The 12,136-nt window shown below is 40.4% G+C and overlaps 1 protein-coding gene across 1 annotated transcript in view; it reads left to right on the forward strand.

The window, feature by feature from the left end:
- cntnap5b (contactin associated protein family member 5b) overlaps positions 1 to 12,136 on the forward strand; it is an 88,241-nt gene that overhangs the window by 40,766 nt on the left and 35,339 nt on the right. The window contains exons 4-8 of the mRNA XM_061237170.1: positions 3,358 to 3,505; positions 6,510 to 6,713; positions 7,017 to 7,201; positions 8,274 to 8,417; positions 11,472 to 11,733. Coding sequence (XP_061093154.1) covers positions 3,358 to 3,505; positions 6,510 to 6,713; positions 7,017 to 7,201; positions 8,274 to 8,417; positions 11,472 to 11,733 — 943 coding nt within the window. The remainder of the gene's footprint in view (positions 1 to 3,357; positions 3,506 to 6,509; positions 6,714 to 7,016; positions 7,202 to 8,273; positions 8,418 to 11,471; positions 11,734 to 12,136) is intronic.

The following is a 12,136-nucleotide window of genomic DNA, read 5'->3' on the forward strand; positions in this document are numbered from 1 at the left end:
ATGCGTTTACGTGTTGGCCACTCAAAATCATTTCAAAAAATGATAATTATTGTGCATTTGCATTTAATGTGTACAATAAGTGGTTGAAATATATTTTTTAAATGTTTTTGAAAAAAGACAGACTTTTGTGTTGCCCAATCACAGTCATTGAGTACATTCAAATGAATGGCTTACACATTTACTGTCAAACTCAACACAACAGTGTCCCTGAGCTAAATGTGTTAAAATTATACACAACATGTGTTAAAAATGACACATCATCTCACTTATATACATGAAAATTTACAGTATACGTATATATATATATATATATATATACAGTATATATATATATATATATATATATATATCTATATATATATATATATATTATATGGCGGCATGGTGGTGCAGTGGGTAACACTGTAGTGGGTAGCACCAGGAGAAGGTCCAGGGTTTCAGCCCCGCCCGGGCCTTTCTGTGTGGGGTTTGCATGTTCCCCCTTGTCTGCCTAGGTTTCCTCTGGGTACTCCAGTTTCCTCCCACAGTCCAAAGGCATGCAGGTTAGGTTATTTGGAGAGTCTAAATTGCCCCTTGATGTGCTTCTGCCGTTGCCCTTGAATCAAAACACTGGCCTCCGAACTGGAGTTGGTCCCTGGGCACCGCACTATGGCTGCCCATTGCTGCTAAGTAATTAGGTTGGGTTAATTACATAAGAGCAGTAACTTACTTTGTCGCCTTAGAAGGCAATGACAATTACGAATAAAGAAATATTTAAATAAACATATAAAGAGCAACATTTCAGCTTGAATTTTATTTATTTTGTTTTTTTAAATCCTAGTTTTCCTTCAAAAGACCTTTTAACCTTGTTTCCATGTGTAGTTGAGAAAAGCACTCCCTAGCCCTTTAGATCAGGCCTCAATCCCAATGCCACAAACCCTTTCTCCATTAATCTGTATAGCTTATCCACTCACTGAGCACTTTATTAGGGATACCTGTACACCAGCTTGTCAATGGGAATATTTAATCAGCCAATCACGTGGCAGTAAGTAAATGTGTAAAGCATGCAGACATGGTCTTGAGGTTCAGCTGTTTTTCAGACCAAATGTCAGAATGGGAAGTAATGTGATCTAAGTCATCATAGATTATAAATACACTTATATATAGTTATATATAGATATTGTTGTATTGTATTGTATTGGTGTACTTGGGGTATTCTATCTGCCAACCGTGGTATGCTAATTTAAGTTGATGTATTCTTCAAGGGTTCAAATTGAATCTATATGGTCACACTAGGACTTGGAACCATACTGTCCACTAGGGTCCTCATCACACTTGTCCCTGTGTTCAATCTGCACTCTGGATAAGAGCGTCTGCTAAATGCCTGTAATGTAATTTAATGTAAGTGACTTTGACCGTGGAATGATTGTTGGTGCCAGACAGGATGGTTTGAATATCTCAGAAACTGCTGATCTTCTGGGATTTTGATGTACAACAGTTTCTATAGAGTTTGCAGAGAATGGTGCGAAAAAGAAAAAACATCCAGTGAGCAGCAATTCTGCGGGCAAAAACATCTTGTTCATTAGAGAGGTCAGTGCAGAAGGACCAGATTGGTCAAAGCTGACAGGAATAACGCAAATAACCATGCATTACAACAGTCGTATGTAGAAGAGCATCTCTGAACACATGTAAAACCTTTTACGTGGACAGGCTCCAGCCGTAGAAAATTGTCTAAAAAATAAGTCTAATAATAATAAGTGTTCACTAAGTGTACATTGAGATTTATGAGATCAGCAGATTCCAATGGTGAAAGGGTTCTCAGATCTTCTTCCTCCTCTCTCCCCATAGTCTTTTCCCAAATCCACCTAACAACCTCATGAATCTATATTCCGTTAATTACTTCCTGCCAAAAAAGGACCATGTCACTGCTAAAAATGAGAAAAAAGGAATAGACTTTCTTCAGTACAAGACTAAGAGTTGTTACATTGCTGCCATTGAAACAAGCACTCAAATGCTCTGTAGCTGTTCCCAGAGTGGCTCTGATTTTGCAATAGGCTGTAGATTGTAATACCACAGGGATTTTAAACTCTCATTTTCATTCTAATGGCTTTGCTGAATTTGATGCGGAGGTCTTTGAAGTCAATAAGAGTGAAGAGCCTTTATGTGTTATCAGAAGAAAAAAGCTTCCTTTTTGAAATCTGTGCTTGCATGCCCTTGGTTTATTTTGTTGTTTACTGTTCTGTATGTCCCAAGATCTGCTTTGATGGACTGTTTTTTGCGCATACATTTTTTTGCATTCATTTGCTAAATTACTAGCCCTGACATGGTTCTTTTTGAGCATTAACATATATTAACATACAACTTGAATTTATTTACTTGTTAATCTGACAAAACATTTTTCTGAATCCAATAAAACAGAGTTTAAATGCAGCATTATTCATGTCTGTGGGAAGCCTTGTGTGACATGATTTTTTTGTTTTGTATTTTGACACATTTCTATGGTGCTTTTTAAAATTCATCACCTAAAACGGAGAAAGAAAGAAAGAAAGAAATAATAACACAAGAAAGAAGAAAGATAATCTGATGTCCACACAGTTTGTTGGTACTGGTATTGCAAATAGACTGTGGTGGCTTAACCTGAAGTAATGTCCAGTAGCAAGTAGATAAGCAAGTCAATAATAACCTAAATTATTCAGTCTAACCTCAAATTGCAACTTTCATCATATAGTGCAAGTTATTGAGCTCGCAACTAGAAATGTACATTTATTGTCTAACATATTGTATCTAACTACTTATCTTTGAACATGTGGTTTTGGAGGATTACTGAGAGTGTGCAGTATACAATCGGTGTGAAAGCAAGCTGTCTGGAGCTGTTGGAACAGCTGGGAAGGTGTGAATGGGAAATAATTAGCAAGCAATTTGCCGATTAACAAGACAACACAGGTGGTGAAAGCTGTGTAGTAAATCCATAACTGTCAAAAATATGTTCTATTTTATTATTTATGTTAGTGCTTTTTGCTAGCCTTTTAAGTTTACTTTTCTGTGTACTGTTTATGCTCATTTTCAAAGTTGGAGAGCCTGCTGTTGCAGATCAGTACAACACAGAACACTTCCGGCATCTGATTGGTTTGAGAGTACTTTATGTAAATGAGATTGACACACCTACTGTACTGAATGGTAGTAGGCGGGGCCAGGCTGAAACATGCATTTACTCTTTTAGGTTCTGCAAGTGAACTGAGACTGAATTAGTTTCAGCTGCACACTATTTACAGTAACAAAAAAGGAGCTTACAGTGACCCACAATGTTGTTATGAAGAGGTGAACACACAGTACTGAATTTTCACTGTGTCTTATCTCTGTTTCACCATTTCTCACCAGACATTTACTGGAAACACAAACGCAGACAGCGTTGTCCACCACCGCTTCCCACATTCCCTCAGGACCAGATTCCTGCGCTTTGTTCCCCTGGACTGGAGTGCCAGTGGCTGGGTAGGCCTCAGGGTGGAGGTCTATGGATGCACCTACAGTGAGTTTCCCTCTGTTATTTTTCTCTGTTGTGTAAAACCTGGCCAGGGATGAGGGATTAGGGCTGTTAGCACTTTAGCATATAGTTTTACTTTAAAGCACTCCTCTACAGGAGGCTAGACCAACAAACTGGCGAGGAAACCGCAATCGGGATAAGCACAATTTAGCCTTGATAGTTTTCCTACATCTGATAAACACAAAAAAAGTCATTAGCACAACTGGTGGTAGTCTCAGAATATTAGTACACTGAAACTGACCCATTGTAACTGAGAGTATTTTGCCTTTCCCTCTGATCAAGCTTAATTCAATTAAAGCAGCTTCTGTCCTTGTTCAGTTATTCTGATTGGAGCAGATGATAAAGGACCACCCAGCTCAAAGTCAAATCCTGTCAGGCTAAAGCTGAATAAATCACTGTGAGTAACTGGGATGGTCCTCATGCTCGTTCCTAAGAGGCATTAAATTAAATGAATCAGTCCATAGATTACTGCTCTTATCCTATTATCTCTTCGTGAACACATTCATTAAGCAGAATCGGTTCCTGCTATAGCCCTGCATTAATGCCGGGTGATTGTGTTCTTTGCTAAAAAAAACAGTGCACGGGAAACGCCTCACTTGAACTCATAAAAGCCCCCCAAAAAAGCCTGAGGGGACGCAAGCCTCCTTGAACTATGGTGCTTTGGAGACACCTGCAGAAATTAAACAACCTGTCATCCAATTAATTAATCAATCAATCAGCCATGAACTCAATCAACCAATGAAAGAATGAATCCGTAAAGTCATTAATCATATTTGACAGAATACCTTTCTTAAAAAAGAACTAAAAAAAAACAATTAAGGCTATAACAACCAGTGTAAAGGATGAAAAAATTGATTATTACGTTTTTTTGCCTATTATGAAATGTGGAAAATGGGTCTTGTGTTCTTAGACCTCAGACTTTAGGATATTCTTGACTTATCTTTCCAGTACTTTAGACAGCAGCAATTCCCAGAGCAGAAAGGTGGTCCCAGGCTGGATTCTCAGAAGGGCATTTTTCAGAGGAGTTATGTATTTGACACATGAATCTTCTTGGCTTTTGACTCCATCCCTTTGAGGTACAGTTTATGTAACCCAAGCAATACCATTCTCTGGTGGGCTAGCAAACTGCAGATACAGTGTTTGTTGAGCATGCTAAGGAATTGAGGTTGCAATGTTGTTGTTTCAGTCTGTACTTTCCAAAGTATGCCATTTGTAATCCATTTTGTTTCGAAGTTCAAGACACCGATGACAAATAGCTCTCCGCAGGTTGGATTTGCCGGAGCTGAAATCCTTGAATGGTAGTTTTACAAAAAGCCGTAACCTTGCAGGAACTTGTTTTTCACTCCTTTTAATAAATAATTCTCTTGAAACAGTCTTCTTCCACTTTCGATTGTGTTTTGAGCTATCCAAACATCTAAATTACATTTCAGTGCGAACCGTATTGAATCGGGCATCTTTTTGAATCTCTTGTTGAAATTGTTGCCTTCACCTGTGACCCTCACCTTCACTCCGATGATGTTATTTGATGGAAAGATGATATGTTTGTGGTGATATTTTTGTTATGGATTATGTGGGAGATTATTGCTTTCAGTTCCAAAAATAAAGTGTAAGATAAACAATCTTGCACTTACACACAGTTCACAAATAAGAGGTTTCTTGAAAACTATTACTGTTTTCCGGGCATCTCTATCAACAGCCAATGGCATGGTATGAGCTACAGTATGTATGTGTAGATACACACTTCCCTGTATACTAGCGTCTTTGAGAGGGCCCCTGTGAAATCTGGCAGTGTGCCTAGCAACACTGGCCGGACTGTAGTGCATGATACATTGGCTGAGATGAGGCAGGAAAAAAGAAGGGGTTCCCCCAGGGTTGGGGTGCAACGCACCCTCACTGTTCATTAGGAACTGGCTCTAAACGTGCTGATTCTGCGGAGGTCATTAATCAGGCGAGGAGACAAGCGGAGAGTCACTGCTCCCTCCCTTCCTCCCTCCCTCAGGCTTACGCCAGCAATGCGGAGGCATATAGGGAGCTGTCTCAAGTTGTGTTGGGTATGCTATGTGTGTGCCCTGATTGGTTGTGTTGGGTTCTGTACAGGTATGTGTGTACCTAATTGGTTCTGTTAGGTATGTGTGTGCCTGATTGGTTGTGTTCAATATGCTTGCCCCTGACTGGCTGCGTTGAGTATGTTTGTGCTTGCTTTGTTGTGTTGGATACATACAGATGTACTGTGTGTGTGTGTGTGTGTGTGTGTGTGTGTGTGTGAGAGTGAGAGTGAGAGTGAGAGTGAGAGAGAGAGAGAGAGAGAGAGAGAGAGGGAGAGGCAAAAAGAGAGCGGTGATGGGTATGAGTGTGCGTTTCTGTGTTTTATCCAGCAGAAGATTTAAGAGACAGCGGTGCATGCATTTTTGATGAAGTCAAGTCTAGGTTTGACAGCTTGTTCAGACATGTCATCATGTCAAAATCTTTTTGCCTAAAGGCTCATACCCGGTACTTAATATCGCCTTAGTTCTGCAGGAAAAGAACAGGTGCATATCACAGATTGTCGTATTTATTCAGAGAGTAATCCTGCAACAGACAGGATTCAGAAGCAACGTTATTTTGCTCGACCCAATGGAAGCAGGTCTGAACATTCAATCATTTTTGTGCTGAAACTCCTTAGGGTAACAGTTAGTCAGACACTAGAAAAATGGAGGCAGATCCAGATTTGTTTAGGCAAGCAGAGGAGGTTAATAAAGGTTTCTTCAGCCCAATTCACAATTAACTAATAAATTCACATCTTTTCATTCATACTCGTATTCATACATTTCATTTTCATATTAAGTAAGACTTCATTTTAGAGGTATTTCAGCTGACTGTGTGTGTCCATTAATTTTTAATGTTGTATTCATTATCTCAGCTAAGTGTATGGATTTATACTCAATGGATTCTTACTTTAATGAGTTCTTACCCATAAACTTTTCATGTGTTTGTTTCTTGTCTTGCTCAGAATCAGATGTGGCAGACTTTGATGGCAGAAGCTCACTTCTGTACCGGTTTAACCAGAAGTCCATGAGCACCGTGAAAGATGTGATCTCACTCAAGTTCCGGAGCCAGCAAGGGGAGGGAGTGCTAGTTCACGGGGAGGGACAGAGGGGGGATTACATAACCCTGGAGCTGCACAGAGGCAGGCTGGCCCTACACCTCAACCTCGGTAAGTCAAGGGTCAAGGATCAATGGTCAAAGGGGACTATGCGATTAAATGACACTTCATCTGCACATATTGCTGTCAAGAATGTTACTTTACTGATGTGCATGCTATTGCATGTGCACTTTATTGCATGTGTTTGGTATTTGTATGTCCATTGCTGTATAGTCATGTCACTGTTCATTTGAAAGGCCAGTTAATAGTTGTAGTTACCTCCTTGCATCCATCCTTTTCATCTGCTAACCCTTTCTCTACCCCCATCTCTCTCTCCCTCTCTCTGTCTCTGTCTCTTTTTCTCTATTTACTCAGATGATGCCAAGCTCCATTCCAGTAGTGGTCGCATGTCAGTCACCCTGGGCAGCCTGCTGGATGATCAGTACTGGCACTCTGTGCTTGTTGAGCGATTTAACAAGCTGGTGAACTTTACCGTTGACAAACACACAGAGCATTTCCGCACCAAGGGTGAGGGAGACTCACTGGATGTTGACTATGAGGTGAGAACGTCCACCCCCTCCTTCTGTGCCACACACACACAGATAAATCCATGCTAATTCTTTTTACTATGCACACTCACACACACACATAATCTTTCTCTCTTGCTCTTTCTCTTTCGCACACACACACACGCACATGCAGACATGCATAATCTTTCTCTCACACACAGCCTCACAATTTATAGTAAAGCTGTATCTCATGCAATGTCTTCTAAGAAAGTAATCATTGCATTAAATGGAAAGAGATTTAATATCATGTACTTATCCAAAGTGCTCCATCAGTCACAGTATGTCAGCATGGAAAACATCAAAGCAGTGAACAAACTTACTGTTGGTTTTTATTACAAATGACATTGCATTACAGTATTTAGCAAATTATCTTTTACTGAGGCACTTGTGTTTTATACAAATTCACTCCAGTTAGGAACTGACTTTGTTGTTCTTCATATCAAACCTCTGAAATCCAACTCTGACACTGAAAGTTACTGCTGAAAAAGCAAAAAAGGACTCTGGTTGAGGTTATAAACACAATGCACTCAGTGCAGTCTATTGATTTTTCTCAACAAACAAAAAAAGAACCGACAGCAACTCAGTTCCCTGTGAAAGCCGTGAACTTCAGAGCTAAGATTCAAATCTAATTACTTCTTAAAGTGAGGACTGCTTTCAAACCTGTGCTGCTATTTCTTGTAAAAATTGAGCGAAGTGTCTGAATTGGTCATGAATGGGTTGTCATGACATACTGAGCTCAACACCACAAATCATAGACCGATTATTTTCCTTTCATGCAGCCATGGTATTAAAAGACTGCATCATTCACAGTGTTGTATTAGACCCCCCCTTCCCAACCACAGCCTTCCAAGAGTACTGTACATGGCATTTTAAAACACAGGTATACTACACTCTTTTTTGTAGAAGATTGTTTATCTTGCCTCATTCCCAATGATAAATCAAGTGTGTACATCAATGAACCAAACCAGGAGACCACAATTGATCTGCCTATTGGAGTAAAGACAGAGAAATGAGGTATAATGTGTCTTCTTCATCTCTCTCATCCTTTGTTTCTTTCTCAAAGCTTAGCTTTGGAGGAATTCCACTCCCTGGGAAACCAGGGACCTTTCTCAGGAAGAACTTCCACGGCTGCATAGAGAACCTCTACTACAATGGAGTGAATATCATTGACCTGGCCAAGAGACGAAAACCTCAGATCTACAGTGTGGTACGACCCCTCCCAAACAGCCTTTTTGCAGATATCAATGAACAGCGGTCACTAGACTCACAGTAAATAAGACGCCAGCCTGGCACTTGAAAAATTACTTGTGGCAAATCTGTTGTGATTTACTTGGCATGTACACTTATCCATAATTGCTTGTATTGATCTCATTGTATTGATTACCAATTTACACAGCTGGCAAATTTTACTGAAGCAATTTAAGCGCAGTGGTTAATGTTACGTCAACCTTGCTTCACCTTCAACACAATGTCTGGTTATGCTCCACTGTAGAGCTGCGCAAGCGCGCGCACGCACACACACACACACACACACACACACACACACACACACACACACACACACACACACACAACATGGCCAAAGAACCTTCTGGGGCTTGTGGAAGATGTGGAATGACATTTCAAAGACTTTGGTGAAGATGAAGTCATAAAGCAAAACCCCATTCTGCCATGCTGTATACTTGTACTTGTATGTCTGGTGTTTAGCAGTTCCATCTATTGGGATATAATTTAAATAATAATTGAAATTGCCTGGAGGGTATATCACGGAGCAGGGTTACTGAGTTAGCTGGATAAGTTCACTGAATAAAACCCTGAACAGCTTTTGTTACTTTAGTCCATGTTCCAGTCTTGGAAGGGTTCCTGGTTTTACTGTGTGTTACTTAATCTAAACTTCTGACAAATATTGTCAGCTGTGCTTATAGTGCTTCGGCAAACAATGTTTTGCTCATCTAACCCAGGAAAACACAAACACTCAATGTTCTGCCAAGCAACAAATTAATTACATGTAAATGACTCCATCTATCAATGTGGTCAGAGAAATGAAGCATATGTTGTGTATTAGTTCATGATAGGTCAAGTGGCGGGCCATATAATGCAATAAGCTCAATTAAGCACACCTGCTCAGGGCCCTGCTCAATTCAGCGCACCTGTTCCCAGGCCTGCTCAATTCAGTATACCTACTAGTGGTCCTCAGAGTTGGTTTGCAAAGTTCTCTTGATTGAACTGTAACATCCTGCATCTTCACTATATGGTCTTGGGAGAATCTCACAGCAGTTGCCTGTTTTCTCAAGTCGTTGCACATTCTGTCTGTGTGATATAATGATGGCCTCTCAAGAAGTCCTTTAGTGTCCAATTAGCGGGTGTTGGTGAGGTGTCCCACTCTGTGCTGGGAACAGAGATATCTATCTGGCACTTAAATAGACTGGAGAAGATAGTGGAGGGGACCTGGGGGACAGGAAACCCATGGAGTGAGATATTGCTGTTTCTGTTGCACCCTGCTAATTATGACTGTCTCTTCATCAAGTTGAAGTCAATCCCACAAATTATGAAAATCTGGCACATAGCTGTAACTACAGCTAATTGATGATAGCTTTATGTGTTACAATTATATCACAACAGGTATAGTTCTGCATAGGGTTAATTCCATTTTCTGGTTAATTTTACATTTCAAACAAAATTTTGATTTGAAAGTGAATTAATTCCTGGAATGACTGTGGAGAAATATGAACACCTGGTTAGTGTTCAATAAAATGAGTCTCCCTCCGCCAGTCCCAATTGACTTTGTAATTCAGAATTAACTGGCAAAAGAATGCCAGTAATTTGTGACATTTTCTTCAGAAAACAATAGCCAGCAGACTGGTACCCAGGTGTAAAGAGGTGTCCCCTTCTCCTGCATACTATTCAGCAACTGAATGACCAATGTTTCATATTAATTTTTCCATCGGGCCCTATCAAACTAATTTCCAACGTATAATTATATACAATTGATCCATTGCAACCATGTAAATTGGTTGCAAAATTGGACTAGCGTGGGGATGAATAATTATGGATGTGGTAGTGATATAAATTATCCACGGATGTATCACTCCAATATATTTTCAGTTTTTAACACAAACAGAGACTTTTGAGAAAACTAAATAGACTACGTACATGACAAATGCATGAAATGTAACCTATTTGAGTGGCGTCACTACTCATACAAACCACCAAGGCTGTGAGTTCTCTGAGGAAACTGGCCCTTGGTTTCATAACTTTTAGGAAAATAGGTGCCTTTAGCTGCAGAGCTCAGTGTAATGCTGGACAGTGGCATCAGGCTTGGTGGTTGAAGCAAGTAAAATTTAAAAAAGCAGCCTTCTTAGTGTTAAGAGTACCTAACCAAGTCCGACAGCTAGGTTACTTAAAATAATTCACAGTCTAGCTAGCTACATATTAGTTGTACGATTTTTACGTGAACTACAAAGGCAATTCTATATCTCATGGCTTCACTGTAACGTGTTTCGGTAAACATGATCTGAGAAGGGCTTGCTGTCATGCTAGCCACTACCCCTGGTCTGAAAGTGCTGTCTGATGCTGTCTGATTACTAAACCACAAATCCCGTAGAAACATAAGCATTCAGTAGACCATATAATCAGAAGCCTGTACTTCGGGCAAGAGGCTAATGCAACTCAAATCAATGGTGAGATACCTTCCCTTATAATCTGCTCTAAAATCAGTGATGCGAGATAGTGACATAATTCTCTGTCTGATTTTAATGACGTTATGTGGATTGAGGTGGCAATCATGTGACCTTGTGAAGCAGAGGATTGCGATGACACTATCCCACACCATTGTAAATCATTGTCTGGTACAGGGATTTACGGAGATGAGGGTAATTACTTACTCTTCATGACACTTAATGCAAATTACCTGCTTGGTATTATTTTTATAATGTCCTATGATCATTCATCTGTCGATGTTCTGTTGACAATCTGAATCGTGTGCTGATTTTGCTTGATTATTCGATTAATGATAAATCATGTACAGAAAACTGTATCTAACAGCTGGTACCCATTTGAGGAAGACACTGTAAAAGCTCATACCATGCATGTGTATGTCAGTGCATTTACTGTCAATTTTGATTTGTTCGTTTGAGACAGTTCTGTGGGGAACATCCCGATGTGATAGTGACAGACAGCTGTGATGTGACTATTCTGACATACCGAGTACTTTTGTGTGTATTCTTTTCCAATGTGTAAGGCTGTGTCTTGTCATCTCCAGGGCAACGTGACCTTTTCCTGTTCAGAGCAGCAGCTGGTGGCGACCACGTTCATTAGCTCCAGCTCCAGCTTCCTGATGATCCCGACGGAGCTGACAGCAGGGCTCTCCGTGCGCCTACAGTTCCGCACCTGGAACCGGGACGGCCTACTGTTCTCCACGCAGCTCAACTCAGACCCCGAGCACCTGGTCCTGCAGATCAGTGAGGGGCGGCTCCACCTCACTCACCGTAGATCGGCCCTGCAAAAATCTGACATATCTACAGGTGAGGGACACGCCGTCTCCAGCTTCTACACCCAGATACATGTTGTGCTGGAGGCAAGGGCCTTGGATGGCAGTTATACAGTGAGGTCCATAAGTATTTGTACAGTGGTACAATCTCCATTCTTTCGGTTGTGCACTCCAGCACATTGCATTTGAAATTAAACAATTTAGATGAGGTTAAATTACAGATTGTAACCTTTAATTTGAGAGTTTTTGCATCCATATCAGGTGATCTGTGTAGGAATAACATCCCTTTTTATACATAGTCCCCATATTTTATGGGGCCAAAAGTAATTGGACACTTGGCTTCTCAGCTGTTTCTGATTAGTCAGGTGTATACAATCGCTTCCTTAGCGCAGGTATGAGGACACTTTAAGTATCGAGTCTTGATTCTAGGCTCTTGA

Source organism: Conger conger, chromosome 3, assembly GCF_963514075.1.
Source record: "Conger conger chromosome 3, fConCon1.1, whole genome shotgun sequence".
In the NCBI taxonomy this organism is placed as follows: Eukaryota; Metazoa; Chordata; class Actinopteri; order Anguilliformes; family Congridae; genus Conger; species Conger conger.